Source organism: Oncorhynchus mykiss, chromosome 19, assembly GCF_057628025.1.
Source record: "Oncorhynchus mykiss isolate SJ-2025 chromosome 19, ASM5762802v1, whole genome shotgun sequence".
NCBI classification, from domain to species: Eukaryota; Metazoa; Chordata; class Actinopteri; order Salmoniformes; family Salmonidae; genus Oncorhynchus; species Oncorhynchus mykiss.
This window is the reverse complement of record NC_143040.1, coordinates 31,397,052-31,414,756: the sequence shown is the minus strand read 5'-3', so window position 1 is coordinate 31,414,756 and position 17,705 is coordinate 31,397,052. Positions and strand designations below refer to the sequence as shown.

Sequence of the window (17,705 nt, the reverse complement as noted above, 5' to 3'; positions counted from 1 at the left end):
TGACCTCCCTACAACGCCTGGGCATGCTCCTGATGTGGAGGATGGTCTCCTGAGGGATCTCCTCCCAGACCTGGACTAAAGCATCTGCCAACTCCTGGACAGTCTGTGGTGCAACGTGGCGTTGGTGGATGGAGCGAGACATGATGTCCCAGATGTGCTCAATTGGATTCAGGTCTGGGAAACAGGCGGGCCAGTCCATAGCATCAATGCCTTCCTCTTGCAGGAACTGCTGACACACTTCAGCCACATGAAGTCTAGCATTGTCTTGCATTAGGAGGAACCTAGGGCCAACCGCACCAGCATATGGTCTCACAAGGGATCCGAGGATCTCATCTCGGTACCTAATGGCAGTCAGGCTACCTCTGGCGAGCACATGGAGGGCTGTGCGGCCCCCCAAAGAAATGCCACCCCACACCATGACTGACCCACCGCCAAACCGGTCATGCTGGAGGATGTTGCAGGCAGCAGAACGTTCTCCACGGCGTCACCAGACTGTCACGTGCTCAGTGGCGAATTTGCCAATCTTGGTGTTCTCTGGCAAATGCCAAACGTCCTGCACGGTGTTGGGCTGTAAGCACAACCCCCACCTGTGGACGTCGGGCCCTCATACCATCCTCATGGCAGACACATGCACATTTGTGGCCTGCTGGAGGTCATTTTGCAGGGCTCTGGCAGTGCTCCTCCTTGCACAAAGGCGGAGGTAGCGGTCCTGCTGCTGGGTTGTTGCCCTCCTACGGCCTCCTCCACCTGTCCTAATGTACTGGCCTGTCTCCTGGTAGCGCCTCCATGCTCTGGACACTACGCTGACAGACACAGCAAACCTTCTTGCCACAGCTCGCATTGATGTGCCATCCTGGATGAGCTGCACTACCTGAGCCACTTGTGTGGGTTGTAGACTCCGTCTCATGCTACCACTAGAGTGAAAGCACAGCCAGCATTCAAAAGTGACCAAAACATCAGCCAGGATGCATAGGAACTGAGAAGTGGTCTGTGGACACCACCTGCAGAACCACTCCTTTATTGGGGGTGTCTTGCTAATTGCCTATAATTTCCACCTGTTGTCTATTCCATTTGCACAACAGCATGTGAAATTTATTGTCAATCAGTGTTGCTTCCTAAGTGGACAGTATGATATCACAGAAGTGTGATTGACTTGGAGTTACATTGTGTTGTTTAAGTGTTCCCTTTATTTTTTGAGCAGTGTGTGTGTGTGTGTATAAGCTGAAAGTAGAAGCCTAAATGTTGTTGTCCATTAGTTTACTCCAATTAGAAGAGGGAAAGGGAAAAAATACATATCATACGTACAATAGTTTGGGGTCACTTAGAAATGTCCTTGTTTTTGAACGAAAAGTGTACACATTTTTTGTCCATTAACCTCCCAGCGCACGGAATCCGCTAGCGGGCTGAAATTCCACAACATACGGCGATCGCTACATAGTCATATTAAACATTCATGAAAATACAAGTGTCTCACATGTATCGAAAGACTAGAATCTTGCTAATCCAACTGCGTTGTCAGATTTAAAAAAGTATTTACTGCGAAAGAAAACGATGCGATTATCTGAGGATAGAGTCCCATAAAAATAAATTAACCAGCACAGGCATAATCACAAACTGCATTAAAATAAATTGTTTACCTTTGATGATCTTCGTCTGTTTGTAATTTCAATGCTCATTGTTACACAATGAATGATCTTTTGTTTGATAAAATCCGTTTTTATAGCCTAACACGAAACATTTTTGATTCTTCACAAAAAAATACAGTTTTATATCTTTATGTTTGAAGCCTGAAATGTGGCAAAAGGTCGCAAAGTTCAAGGGGGCCGAATACTTTCGCAAGGCACTGTATGTGTTGCCCATGCAGTAAGCTCCAACCCATGCAGTAAGCTCTGGCGTAAAGTGAGTCATTCGCTATTGAAGTTTCATACCGGAAGGAGAAGCACATATTACGCACTGCATTGTTTGGTAAACGCGCAGATTCAGCTGTTTACATATCAATCATTATGGCGACTAAGTCAGTGAAAGCTAAATCTAAGTCTAGATATACAGATGTACACACAATTTTAGAATAAATTGATTGGGAAGGTGAGACAGAAATTGTTGTAGGACGCTTCATTCAGCGATTGTGGAGGAATATTTTTTGAACGGGAGAGGACATAGTTTTGGACTGGTAAGTTCTTATCATGCTAATGCCCTTGTTTGAAATTAATAAAATATTATTTGTGATTTTTTATTTATTTTAGAAGCAATATATAAACATGCATCTCACATTTCATGACATTACGTGTGTCTGCCGCCCCACCCCAACCCACATGAAATAGCCTATTTGAGGCTGTTGAGGAGAGGGCAGGACCACATCAATGGCCAAAGTGATTATTATAAAGACAGTAGATCTAGCTGAAATGTCATAATATAAAAAAGAGACAGTAGATCTAGCAGGTCATAATAATATATTCAACCTTATGTTCCCTGTACTCTCTATACATACACACATCTGTTTATTATACCTGTTGATACAGGGCTCATATGTGAAACTATTCTAACTGAACATTTTCTTTCACAGTGACACTGACTCCGAATGGGAGTCTTATCCAGTGTCCTGTGTGAATTTAAGTATGCTCTCTCTAATTCTCTCTCTCGGAGGACCTGAGCCCTAGGACCATGTCAGGACTACCTGGCATGATGACTCCTTGCTGGGGGGGGGGGGGGGGGGGGGGGGATGTGTGTTAGAATACCATTTTGGTATTTTGTATATAGTTATTTGTTTCAAAATGTATACCTTCACCAATTTGGCCACTTGGGTACATTTGGGCTACTTGTGTGGGACACCTGGGTGACTTCATGAGAAATGTCATGTAAGCACACTCATTTTGTAAGTTATCATTCTGAAACTTTGCACAAGTACTGTTGCCCTCTTATATTTTTCACGAAATTGTCCCCATCATCCTATCTGAATGTTTGTTTTTATCTTGTTCATTTTAAAGATACAAAAATAAAAATAAAAAACGTATGTTTTTTTTCATTGTTTTATCTAAACCAGATCTATTGTTTTATATTCTCCTACATTCAATTCACATTTACACAAACGTCAGAGTGTTTTCTTTCAAATGGTACCAATAATATGCATATCCTTGGTTCTGCGCCTGAGCTACAGGCTGTTAGATTTGGGTATGTCTTCAGGCGGAAATTGCACAAAGTAGGGGGGGAGCTGTAAGAGGTTAAAGTAAAATATATCAGAAATACAGTGTAGACATTGTAAATGACGATTTAATGGAATATCTACATAGGCGTACAGAGGCCCATTATCAGCAACCATCACTCCTGTATACAATGGCAAGTTGTGTTAGCTAATACAAGTTTATCTTTTTATAAGGCTTATTGATCATTAATCAACCCTTTTGCAATTATGTTACCATAGATAAACTGTTGTCCTGATTAAAGAAGCACTCAAAAAAAATCTGGAGCATCAGCATTTGTGTGTTTGATTACAGGCTCAAAATGGCCAGAAACAAAGACCTTTCTTCTGAAACTTGTCAATCTATTCTTATTCTGAGAAATGAAGTCTATTCCATGAGAGAAATTGCCAAGAAACTGGAGATATCGTAAAACACTGTGTACTACTCCATTCACAGAACAGGGCAAACTGTCTCTAACCAGAATAGAAAGAGGAGTGGGAGGCCCCGGTGCACAACTGAGCAAGAGGACAAGTACATTTGTGGCTAGTTTGAGAAACAGACACCTCAAGTCCTCAACTGGCAGCTTCATTAAATAGTAGCTGCAAAACACCAGTCTCAACGTCAACAGTGAAGAGACGACTCTGGGATGCTGGCCTTCTAGGCAGAGTTCCTCTGTCCAGTGTGTGTACTTTTGCCTATCTTTTCTTTTTATTGGCCAGTCTAAGATGTAGTTTTTTCCTTGCAACTCTGCCTAGAAGGCCAGCATCCCGGAGTCGCCTCTACACTATTGACGTTGATACTGGTGTTTTGCAGCTACTATTTAATTAGCCTTTTAAAATGATAAACTTGGATTAGCTAACACAACGTACCATTGGAAGTGATGGTTGCTGATAACGGGCCTCTGTATGCCTATGTAGATATTCCATTAAAAATCAGCCGCTTCCAGCTACAAAAATAATAAAATATATCTATATCCACACACACACACAGAGAGAGAGAGTTGAAGTCGGAAGTTTACATACACCTTAGCCAAATACATTTAAAAACTCAGTTTTTCACAATTCATGACATTTAATCCTAGTCAAAACTTCCCTGTCTTAGGTCAGTTAGGATCACCACTTTATTTTAAGAATGTGAAATGTCAGAATAATAGTAAAGAGAATGATTTCAGCTTTTATTTCTTTCATCACATTCCTAATGGGTGAGAAGTTTACATACATTCAATTAGTATTTGGTAGCATTGCCTTTAAAATTGTTTAACTTGGGTCAAACGTTTCATGTAGCCTTCCACAAGCTTCTCACAATAAGTTGGGTGAATTTTGGCCCATTCCTCCTGACAGAGCTGGTGTAACGGTGTAGCAAGCCTACTTGCTCGCACACACTTTTTTCAGTTCTGCCAACAAATGTTCTATAGGATTGAGGTCAGGGCTTTGTGATGACCACTCCAATACCTTGACTTTGTTGTCCTTAAGCCATTTTGCCACAACTTTGGAAGTATGCTTGGGATCATTGTCCATTTGGAAGATCCGTTTGCGACCAAGCTTTAACATCCTGACTGATGTCTTGAGATGTTGCTTCAATATATCCACATAATTTTCTATCCTCATGATGCCATCTATTTTGTGAAGTGCACCAGTCCCTCCTGCAGCAAAGCACCCTCACAACATGATGCTGCCACCCCCATGCTTCCCAGTTGGGATGGTGTTCTTCAGCTTGCAAGCCTCCCCCTTTTTCATCCAAACATAACGATGGTCATTATTGCCAAACAGTTCTATTTTTTTTTTTTCATTGGACATTTCTCCAAAAAGTACGATATTTGTCCTCATGTGCAGTTGCAAACAGTAGACTGGATTTTTATGGCGGTTTTGGAGCAGTGGCTTCTTCCTTGCTGACCGGCCTTTCAGGTTGTGTCGATATAGGACTCGTTTTACTGTGGATATAGATACTTTTGTACCTGTTTCCTCCAGCATCTTCACAAGGTCCTTAGCTGTTGTTCTGGGATTGATTTGCACTGGGATTGATTTGCACATTTCGCACCAAAGTACGTTCATTTCTAAGAAACAGAATGAGTCTCCTTCCTGAGCGGTATGACGGCTGCGTGGTCCCATGGTGTTTATACTTGCGTTCTATTGTTTGTACAGTCGAGCGTGGTACCTTCAGGCATTTGGAAACTGCTCCCAAGGGTGAACCAGACTTGGAGGTCTACCATTTTTTTCCCCTGAGGTCTTGACTGATTTCTTTTGATTTTCCCATGTCATGCAAAGAGGCACTGGGTTTGAAGGTAGGCCTTGAAATACATCCCCAGGTACACCTCCAATTGACTCAAATGATGTAAATTAGCCTATCAGAAGCTTTTAAAGCCATGACATTTTTCTGGAATTTTCCAAGCTGTTTAAAGGCACAGTCAATTTAGTGTATGCAAATTTCCCACCTCAACTGTATATATTTATGGGATTGGAAATGATGCAGACAATTACACTGATGGAAGCCACAATCTGTAATATTAAAGCTTATCTACCCCCCCCCAAAATAACTAACATTTAAAGAAAGTGTACTAGGTATTCTGGTTACAGTAGAAAAGGAAAAACCCTGCACTCATTGGATACAGTCTTTACATTAAATTTTCTGCTGCTGCACGCCATTTCTTGGTCGTCTGGTTACAGTACCTTTGTATGGTCCCGATTCAATGATGCCCTCCGTCATCGAGGCAAAGTTGCCGGAGCTGATATGGCTTTCTGACAGGTTCAGGTCACCGTAAGAAGGGTCCTAAAGTCAAGGAGGAAAACTGCATCGGTCAGAGGATAGGTGTTCACATTGAATAATACCCCAGTGGTGTAAAGTACTTAAGTAAAAATATTTTAAAGTACTAAAGTCGTTTTTTTGCGGTATATATAATTATATAAAACTTTTACTTCACTACAGTCCTAAAGAAAATTCTGTACTTTTTACTCCATATATTTTTCCCTGACACCCAAAAGTATTCGTTACATTTTGAATGCTTTGCAGAACAGAACATTTATCCAGAGGACATCCCTGGCCACTCAACACAAATTATTTGTTTGTAAATTATGGCTGAATGTTAGTGTGACCCTGTCTATTACAAAATAAAATTATACATTTAAAATTATGCCGTCTGGTTTGCTTAATATGTGGAATTTTAAATTATTCATACTTTTACTTGTGATACTTAAGTATATTTAAAAACTAATACTTTTACTCAAGTAGTATTTTACTGGGGCATTTTATATTAAAAAAAGGTATCTTTACTCAAGTATGAAAATCAAATACTTTTTCCACCACAGGAATACGCTCATGAGTTTGACGCATTTTCACGGTTTACAGAAACTGAACAAATGCAGAATTGAAATGATCAAACATGTGCCCATACACAGACAACATCAAAAGTGTCAAGAATGTCACGAAATGTAACTACAATCATCACTAAAGATGAAAAATACTCCTTACAACTGAAGGACTTCAAGAAATAAGTGTCCTGCACAGGTTTTATGAGCATAGATTTCCCTTTAAGTACATTCTGCTTGCTTCCTCTCAATCACCACAAATCACACCAGTCAACACAAAACTATTGGCTGATGTCCAGTGTAAGAGATCAAGTTGCAACCATCAGGCAACACATTGGAATTTACGTTAAAGGGAGATGACAATGAGCATGAATCCTAAACATCATAACAATGTACTATAAATAACATGATTCGTATGATGACATATTAAAAGGACATCTTCCTTTATTTTTATACTTGGCTCTAGTTTGTCACTTACCCGAAATGTAATTATGGGGCTAGGAGAAAACTATCTACGGGTTTGTTTCAAAATCCACTGCCAACTTAACTTTCGCCACTGCTAACAGGGGGAAAAAGTGTAAGCTCAAGCTCCCGATGTTCAGAATGTGTGGCCCAAACACCTCAAACCAAGGAGGAGGTACACTAAGGAATGGTAAACAGTTAGGTGAGCAGAGACTCGAACCCACATTGCCTTGGGGGCGTATGGTCCCAAGTCGGGAGCGTTACTGCTGTGCCAGACTCCGGCAGAGATTTGTAACTATCATTATGGGAAATATAGCATTACTGCTTGCCCCTTATTACATCATATAGCCTAACAAAGTACAGCATTATCCCTAAACATAAATTAGAAAGCAAGACCCCAATGGGACGATGTTCTGTGTGCTTACAATGGTCACAAAATCTTTACTGTCAGTGACAAACAAAGGATCGCTGGGATTTGAAAAGCATGTGACCAATTTTCACAATGTCGGTCTTGACATTTATGCAAATACCATGTACTAATTTTGCATTTTCTAATGTGGATTAGTATGACATTCATCAATCAATACAGAATAAACATGGGCCTAGATAGAGAGCGCATTGCCATCTCTGTAGGAATTCTTCAAATGTTTTCTTTAAAGTACATTGTGGACCACCCACCAGTAGCTAAACAGCAGCAACAATACCACATGGACAAGAATAGGCCTATGGTTTGATCCATTACATACGTAGGATTACATGTGTACCGGTTAGGCTTGGGTGGTATACCATATACTCGGGTATTTTGAAATGGCCACAGGATGGTTTTCAATACATTTTAATATTTGTAGCTACTTTAAGTAAATACCTGCAGTCAACTTGTGCAATACGTTAGGAGATGAAGCAGATCGCATTCTTCATTTCACCTGTTACATTATTTTACATAGTTTACCATAGTTCCCCAGAACAGTTGAGCCGGTCACGTGTTTGTTTGTAAATAGCACAATGGGAGAAAGCAGAAGGTGAGTCCAGCTTTGTATTGTCAGGGGTCGCGTTTTATATTGAAAGTCAACTGTTTTTTTTGCTTCAATAGAGTGATCAGGGACATGCAACTATAGTTTTCCGCCACAGAAAATACACTGAACAATTTTTTGAAATGCAACAAATGAAGATTTTACTGAGAAACAGTTCAAAAGGAAAATCAGTCAAGTGAAATAAATCCATTTGCCTCATTCAGCGCAATCCATCTCCTTCACATCAAGTTGATCAGGCTGTAGATTGTGGCATGTGGAATGTTGTCCCACGCCTCTTCAATGATTGTGCAAGGTTGCTGGATATTGGCGGGAACTGGAAAATGCTGTCGTACACATCAATCCAGAGCATCCCAAACATGCTCAATTGGTAACATGTCACGTGAGTGTAAAGGCCATGGAATAAGACATTTTCAGCTTCCAGGGATTGTGTTCAGATCCCTACGACATTATCATGCTGAAACATGAGGTGATGGCGGCGGATGAATGGCACGAAAACAGCTGCAGCATATCGTCATAGTATCTCTGTGCATTAAAATTGCCATCAATAAAATGCAATTGTGTTTGTGATCCGTAGCATGATGTCATCTGGCCAGTACAGTTGAAACCGGGATTTATCTGTGGAGAACACACTTTTCCAGTGTGCATCAAAGGTGAGCATTTGCCCACTGAAGTCGGTTACAACACCGAAATGCAGTCAGGTCAAAACACTGGTGAGGACGATGAGGGTCTGCGGTTGTGAACATACTGCCACATTCTCAAAAACGACATTGGAGGCGGCTTATAGTAGAGAAATTAACATTCAATTTTCTGGCAAAAGCTGGTGGACATTCCTGCAGTCAGCAAGCCAATTGCATGCTACCTCAATTTGAGACATCTGTGTGACAAAATTGCACATTTTAGAGTGGCCTTTTATTGTCCCCAGCACAAGGTGCACATATGTAATGATCATGCTATTTAATCAGCTTCTTGATATGCCACACCTGTCAGGTGGATAGAATATCTTGGCAACAGAGAAATTCTCACTAAAAGGGATGTAAACAAATGTGCAAAATATTTAGCAGCCTTTTGTGCTTAATAAAAATTTCAGGGATGTTCTATTTCATTTCATGAAACATTGGACAAACTTTACATGATGCGTTTATATATTTGTTCAGTCGTACACATTCGGCAGAGAATAGCTGCATTGTCATCAGATGACAACAGAAGTGCAACGCTATTAGGCTGGCAGCCACACAAGTAAATTTGCTTATTTTTTGCAAAAACAATGCATGGCCTTCATATTTCTAATGTTGATCATGAAAAGAATGTAGCCAGCTACATTTCCTAATGTTTCGCTTAAAGTTAATCTTGAATTTTACTGGAGAAAAGTAGGTTAGCTACACCAAGAATAGTACAGAAGAAAAGCGTTGTCTGCTTATAGAATGCCCATTTGTGAATTCGCATCCGAGTGTACAACTGAAGAACAAAATTAGATGCGTTTACAAAACGCAGCAAGAAATATATGGGTTTGATTTGAAATCAAGAATTCTGCATTAACTAGTAAGTTAACGCAACCCCTAAAGTTTATCTCAGTGAGTTACTGAATTATGGGGCATCATATTGTGCCATGTTCGCAAAGTTTGAGAAGTAAAACGCCCTTTGGATGAGTTCTGTACAGCTACCACTGCTATCTTTTGATATCATTGTTTTTTCTACTGTGTCTACTGTGTTTTTCTGTTCTCAGCCGGTCTGCTCCTCCCCCATATTCTCAGAGGAGAACAGGCAGGCCTTTTTCCCTAGCGACTCCAGACTCCACACAGACACAGTATACATGCTGCTTTAAAACCAGTACTGTTATTCCTTCAGACAAAAATGCGTCAAAACTTTGTTCCTTTGCACAATGTTTCTCGTTCACACGCACTGGTAAATGTCCAAACTCACAGTATATAGGTAGGAGCTACCGAATGGTATGCATAACTTTGTAATACCCTTGTTAAAACCAAGTATAGAGTTTATATGTTGTAATTAATTGGTATGAGATTTTTTTTAAATTTGAAATAAAACAGCCCTTAAGGCCTGAATATTTGTTTGTTTTTTCTTCCCAGTATGAGAGGAGTTGCTATATTTATTGAATAAACCTTTTTCCATGAAGTTAGAGCGAATTAAGATGGAATCTCAACGTAACTTATGTCGTACAAAGCCGAGGATATCCATCATACTAATTATCATTGCAGGATGAATGTGAGGTAGTAAAGTAATTGAAATATGTTGCATGAGAAAATAATCTGGTTATATTAAAAAAGGGGACATACGTAAATGCTAAAAAAATAACTTTTTGGTCAGTGTGGTGTGTGTAACCTTTATTTACAATGACAGCCTACCCTGGCCAAATCCGGACGACGCTGGGCCAATTGTGTGCCGCCATATGGGACTCCCAATCACAGTCAGATGTAATACAGCCTGGTTTCGAACCAGGGACTGTAGTGACGCCTCTTGCACTGAGATGCAGTGCCTTAGACCACTACATCCATGTGTTAACTATTTAACTGTACTAGAATGCTTAAAAAGGAGGCAAAAAAATGTTAAATATCGTTATCGTTTTTTTTGGCAGGGCAAATATCGGATATCGGCCAAAAATGACATGTCGATGCAACACAACTGACAACCAATTATCCTCCTCAGAGAGTGGAGGAGAATACCTGCTGCCTGATCCTAATGATTACAACTACAATCATGTAGCTACAGTGGCAAGCTATATGACATGAAATCCTTTATTGAATAATTGTATGGCACTAGGAAAAGGGTTAGACTATCTTTGACAAATAGGCCTAGACTATCATTGCTGGGGAGATAATTTGGTAACCCTTTACTTGACACCCAGTGTCATGGTCATAACCATGTCATATGTCATGACAGCTGATATTATGACAGGTTATAACAAGTTATACGGTCATGACCCCTATATTTAGTGTTGTGACATATATTGCGTTATTTTATGGCGGGTTATGACACCTGCATAAGCGTCAAACCACACATTTATTCAAATTATATATTTTTTCAGCCAAGAAGTTTCCTTTGGTTTGAAAGTTTATATTTTAAATCCTTTGTGGTTGTAATGAACTCTTTACGGTCATGTTTTTTCATAATTTTTTTAATAACTTACAGAAGATATACTTTATGATACAGTCATGAAGCATTATGACCATCCTGTCATTTTACTTGGACTAAGACTAAGAAAATACCCTAACAATGTCAAAATGTTTATGACCAATCAATCATATAAGCCAGATAAGCCTATCACATACGTCTTTAAATCCGTCATTAGTCAAAAAGAGGGCGTCTTGTCCTGCTCCTGAAATCTGCTCTTGCATTCATCAGCAACAGCGCATTGGGGTAGGTGCATGTCTGACATCAATGTGTGCGCAATATCATTGATAATTTTATAACATAAACATAGTCATGCCAAAAGTTGAGAATGACGCAAATGTTAATTTCCACAAAGTTTGCTGCTTCAGTGTCTTTAGATATGCAGAGGCAGTATATCACATTGCAATCCGTTTTGTCACCAAAGCCCCATATACTACCCACCATTGCGACCTGTACGCTCTCGTTGGCTGGCCCTCGCTTCATACTCGTCGCCAAACCCACTGGCTCCATGTCATCTACAAGACCCTGCTAGGTAAAGTCCCCCCTTATCTCAGCTCGCTGGTCACCATAGCATCTCCCACCTGTAGCACACGCTCCAGCAGGTATATCTCTCTAGTCACCCCCAAGACCAATTCTTTCTTTGGCCGCCTCTCCTTCCAGTTCTCTGCTGCCAATGACTGGAACGAACTACAAAAATCTCTGAAACTGGAAACACTTATCTCCCTCACTAGCTTTAAGCACCAACTGTCAGAGCAGCTCACAGATTACTGCAACTGTACATAGCCCACCTATAATTTAGCCCAAACAACTACCTCTTTCCCTACTGTATTTAATTTATTTATTTATTTTGCTCCTTTGCACCCCATTATTTTTATTTCTACTTTGCACATTCTTCCATTGCAAATCTACCATTCCAGTGTTTTACTTGCTATATTGTATTTACTTTGCCACCATGGCCTTTTTTTGCCTTTACCTCCCTTCTCACCTCATTTGCTCACATCGTATATAGACTTGTTTATACTGTATTATTGACTGTATGTTTGTTTTACTCCATGTGTAACTCTGTGTCGTTGTATCTGTCGAACTGCTTTGCTTTATCTTGGCCAGGTCACAATTGTAAATGAGAACTTGTTCTCAACTTGCCTACCTGGTTAAATAAAGGTGAAATAAAATAAAATATATTTTTTTTGTCAGATGTTACAATGGAATACTGAAGTATAATTACAAGCATTTCATACGTTTCAAAGGCTTTTATTAACAATTACATGAAGTTGATGCAAAGAGTCAATATTTGCAGTGTTGATCCTTCTTTTTCAAGACCTCTGCAATCCGCCCTGGCATGCTGTCAATTAACTTCTGGGCCACTGATGGCAGCCCATTCATGCATAATCAATGCTTGGATTTCGTCAGAAATTGGGGGTTTTTGTTTGTCCACCCGCCTCTTGAGGATTGACCACAAATTCTCATTGGGATTAAGGTCTAGGGAGCTTCCTGGCCATGGACTCAAAATATCGATGTTTTGTTTCCCGAGCCACTTAGTTGTCACTTTTGCCTTATGGCAAGGTGCTCCATCATGCTGGAAAAGGCATTGTTCGTCACCAAACTGTTCCAGGATGGTTGGGAGAAGTTGCTCTCGGAGGATGTGTTAGTACCATTCTTTTTTCATGGCTGTGTTCTTAGGCAAAATTGTGAGTGAGCCCACTCCCTTGACTGAGAAGCAACCCCACACATGAACGGTCTCAGGATGCTTTACTGTTGGCATGACACAGGACTGATGGTAGCGCTCACCTCGTCGTCTCCGGACAAGCTTTTTTCCGGATGCCCATAACAATCGGAAAGGGGATTCAATAAGAGAAAAATGCTTTACTCCAGTCCACAGCAGTCCAATCCCTGTACCCTTTGCAGAATATCAGGTCTGTCCCTGATGATTTTCCTGGAGAGAAGTGGCTTCTTGCTGCCCTTCTTGACACCAGGCCATCCTCCAAAAGTCTTCGCCACACCGTGCGTGCAGACGCACTCACACCTGCGTGCAGCCATTCCTGAGCAAGCTCTGTACTGGTGGTGCCCCAATCCCGCAGCTGAATCAACTTTAGGAGACGGTCCTGGTGCTTGCTGGACTTGCTTGGGCGTTTCCTTGCAGGTAACCATGGTTGACAGAGGAAGAACAATGATTCCAAGCACCAGCCTCCTTTTGAAGCTTCCAGTCTGTTATTCGAACTCAATCAGCATGACAGAGTGATCTCCAGCCTTGTCCTCGTCAACACTCACACCTGTGTTAACGAGAGAATCACTGACATGATGTCAGCTGGTCCTTTTGTGGCAGGGCTGAAATGCAGTGGAAATGTTTTTTGGGGGTTTCAGTTCATTTGCATGGCAAAGAGGGACTTTGAAATTAATCTGATCATTCTTCATAACATTCTGGAGTATATGCAAATTGCCATCATACAAACTGAGGCAGCAGACTTTGAAAATTAATATTTGTGTCATTCTCAAAACTTTTGGCCACGACTGTACGTACTGTTGATACTTAGGCTATGGTGTAATGTAATGGTTTGCCTTGTATGGTAGCTTTTGTGTGTTTTGACACTCATGTAGGTGTCATAACCAGCAATAAAATAACACAATATACCATATGTCACAGCAGGTACAAATATATGCGTTATGAACATATGACTATGGCGCTGGGTGTCAAGGTATTTCTTGCCCAATTTATCCATCATTACATTTGTGGATTATTTATTTTTAACAAGAGCAATGGAAGCCAAGCCATCTGTGCCTTACGAATGACTATATAAATTATGCCAGTCAGTGCGGGGCTATTCATTATGTGGAGGCTGGTGTGGCTCTGACTTGGGCAAACTGCTGATTTCGCCATGTTCCAGGAAGTAAAATAAACTCCTTTTGTAAAGCTTGGCTGTATGCTCTAGTAGCGTTGTGTATCCACTTGCCCAATCGAGCAGTGCATTGTCCCACTGGCTCTGATTGCAAAGTTGCTTAAGCCTAGCTATTCATTCTGTCCTTGTTATTATGTCGCAATAATGTGGTTCCCTTCCAAATAAAAAAACTCAAGTGCAAACTCAGTTTTGAGAAGCAGTGCGTGCATGTAATTATGTCTAGTGTGGTGAGTGAGTGCAGTGCCAAAGGGGATGCTCTTTCCAGCCTTTACCCTGAACACATCTTCGTGGCTCTCCTCCAAGTCTCCATTGCTGGTGACCGATATCTCTGCCGCAGGGCTCCTGTGGACCTCCTCATCCATAGTGCTGTCCTGCAATCACAAACAGATATGGTAAGATATTAAACAGTGCTTCATACATTGCATGAGACTTAGCTCAATGTCCTCTTCCAAGTGTGCACGAGTGAAGCTGTAGGCCTATGCTTTTAACCTAAAGTTTGTCTATAAGAGTAAGTAGAGGGCTCTCAAAAGAATTTGATAACTATGGGCTGCCATCTTGTGGTCACTGCCACCAGAAGTGATGAACAATACTGCAGGATGTTCTCAATGTATTAGGATGGTTTTTAAAACAGTCTCAAGCTGAGTTATTGCATAAAAGGAGATCAGTCAACCTTCAGAGAATTACACACGTTACCTCACATGCAAGCTCACCTGACCACTTCATAGAGCAAGAATAATAGGAAAACATCAAATGTTTTTTAGAGCACTGAGAAGGATGGAGAGATGTGGTTTAGTGAGGAAGGGGGCCGATGTCAGGTTAGAGGAGAAGGAACAGTTTATGGCCCACATCACTAATTCCCTGCCTAGCAATAAAGATGTCATGTTTAGAGAGGAGACTCCACCCAAATCGGGGTGTAATGTGTGTGTATATATATATATATATATATATATATACATACATACATACATACACACACACATATACACACACACACACACACACACACAGGTGGAAATCCAGTGGGTGAATAAACTTGGTTTGAGCGTGATTAAACATCTGAGCTTTTTTACTATGTTTATTTGGAACCTAACAACAAAATTAACCATTTCTAATCTACATAAATAGAACTGGAATCAACACATGATCCTTCAGTTTTTCCAAAGATCCAACCATTCTCCATGGCAATGCTTTTACGTGGGCCTCTCCAAGACCATTCCAGGTCTCCCATAGTTATCAGGGCAAAAAAAATCCAACCATCTCCTTAGTCCTTTAGGGTTAAACGTTGTGTTATGACTGAGGAACAGATTCTCAAATTGCATCATTATCTCAGACAAAGCAGAACTATCTGGGTCAAGCAGAGTTATTGTACTGCTTCATGACTCCATGGAATCTGGGCAAGGCAAATTCAACAAACACAAGGGTGAAGCCGCTGTCAGTAAATATACAAAAAAAAATGTCCATATACCAGACCAAACAAAACTTCCAGTTGTCAAAACAGATAGGGCTAAATATCTGGTATGATAGTGTTAAGAAGAGAGTCAAAGAGCACCCCTTCAAGCCATTTAGATACTTCAGTCACACGTCGTCACCCATAGGGAGAATATGTAGGATGTTATCTCAATGTATTAGGATGGTTTTTAAAACAGTCTCAAGCTGAGTTATTGCATAAAAGGAGATCAGTCAACCTTCAGAGAATTACACAAGTTACCTCACATGCAAGCTCACCTGACCACTTCATAGAGCAATAATAATAGGAAAACATCAAATGTTTTTAGAGCACTGAGAAGGATGGAGAGATGTGGTTTAGTGAGGAAGGGGGCCGAGGTCAGGATAGAGGAGAAGGAACAGTTCATGGCCCACATCACTAATTCCCTGCCTAGCAATAAAGATGTCATGTTTAGAGATACTTCAGTCACACGTCGTCACCCATAGGGAGAATATGTAGGACTGTGAAAAGCAGCACATTCACACCTTTTCCCACAAAACCACACTCACTGTCTGAAAAGGCTAAAAATACAGATGGGCGTACTTGCTAAAGCAGCAACACCAACCCTGTTCATGCAGCAGGAATTGTGTTGGTCAATTAAGCATGAATCTGTGTGTTTAAAGGCTTTGCTTAAAGCATGGGTCAAGGACAGCTACAATTTTAAATAACTATTCATTGAAACACTTCAAAGATTCATCAATTCCAAATTCTCTATTAGGAAATAAAAAAAGTATTATTAGGCTATAGTCTGTAGGTAGAAAACCTTGTGACATTGTCATCATTGACCCATAAGGAATTACTGGAACGGTGGTTAATAATTTGATGCCGGCTATAAATGTTAATAGCATAGGCAGCTGTATTACGTCAGTAAGTAAGGCGTTGACACATTGACTTAAAACACGACCATAACTTCCTCTTGCAAGTTGGACACAGTAGAATGGTGTTTACGCATCACACTTAAACAAAAGCCTGGATGACAAAACGTAGCATTTTTAGGGCCAGGATACCTAACTTGGCATAGCTACGGTGGAAGGCTAACACTTTTATAGCACCCAGTCAGTATAAAGCTAAGTCATAGCAGCTATATTATCTGCATTTCTGAAACCAGTGTGGTAGGAGGTTGGCACTTGGCATGGTCCCCTGCCATTGTCAAGGGTTTATTATTACTTGGAAATACCAAAGTCGAACATGAACTCCGCCCCTCAGTTGCCTTGGACTTTTGTCTAAATAATGCAGATAGCCGCCACTAGATAACTAGCCAAGAAAGGCTAGCACTAGCGTAAATGCTTGTGTGAAGTGCAGGTAAGCGTAAATGCTCCATTCACAGACCATGCTAACGAGATCAAGCAGTGCTAATGCTAACATCAAAATGAGAGGATGAGACAAGCCCTTAAGAAGATTTAAAATGGCACACAGAGTGAGCCAAAATCAACCGGCAAAAGGGACAGGTCTGCTTCATTGGAACCAGATGAGATCAAGTTCATGAACCAAGAGTAGGCTATCTGGAGGATACGCATACAATTTGTTGCTGCCTAAATATGACTATTATTTCACAAGCCACACAAATGGGAAAATACACTATAAACAAGCACAAACACAGAGCACTGCTTTGTTTATGTGTTTGTCATTTGGTATGTGCATGAGTACATGAACCGCTCAAGAAGACAAAACCTAATAAAGACAAATAATATTTTGGAAGCTCATCCGGGGAAGAAGTAAGCCAGTATACTTTCTCCTTATTCCGTTGCATTAGGACAAAGCATAGGTCCTAATGCATTTCCAATAGTTCAATATGATTCAGTGTATGAAGATATTCTCGGTCATTGGACTTGTTTTAAACATTGCCAAAAACCAGCTCCATAAGAAACAAAGAGCTTCGTGAAATTATTTGGACTGCTTTGGCAGCGGAGTGTGCCAAAGGTGCAGAGAGAACCAGGTATCAGATAACACACAACGTGAATATTTTAAAAAGCCACAAGAAGCCCACATTCAGGCAGGCAACAGAGACATCCACAGGTAGGCTTGTCTAACTGTTGAGGTAGATAAGACAGACTCCCATCCATCTCGTCTTCCCAGAGTACGAGTTTTAACAAGCCAATATAGCAGTACCAATTTCCAAAGAACAAAAACTGGTTACAAGACACAGAAATGGTTCTACGGTACTGAAAGGGTGAACATGGGGGCAAGGTTTGGCATATCAGAGAGACAGAGCTCAGGCCCCTGGAGTT

The 17,705-nt window shown here is 40.8% G+C and overlaps 1 protein-coding gene across 7 annotated transcripts in view; it reads right to left on the bottom strand.

Moving 5' to 3' along the window:
- Positions 1-17,705, bottom strand: part of LOC110497481 (arfaptin-1) — a 44,179-nt gene that overhangs the window by 21,367 nt on the left and 5,107 nt on the right. For all 7 annotated transcript variants that reach the window (XM_021573608.3, XM_021573604.3, XM_090210783.1 and 4 more), the window contains 2 exons: positions 14,264-14,362; positions 5,843-5,942 (listed from right to left, as the gene is read on the bottom strand). In XM_021573608.3, coding sequence (XP_021429283.2) covers positions 5,843-5,942; positions 14,264-14,353 — 190 coding nt within the window. In that variant the 5' untranslated portion in view covers positions 14,354-14,362. The remainder of the gene's footprint in view (positions 1-5,842; positions 5,943-14,263; positions 14,363-17,705) is intronic.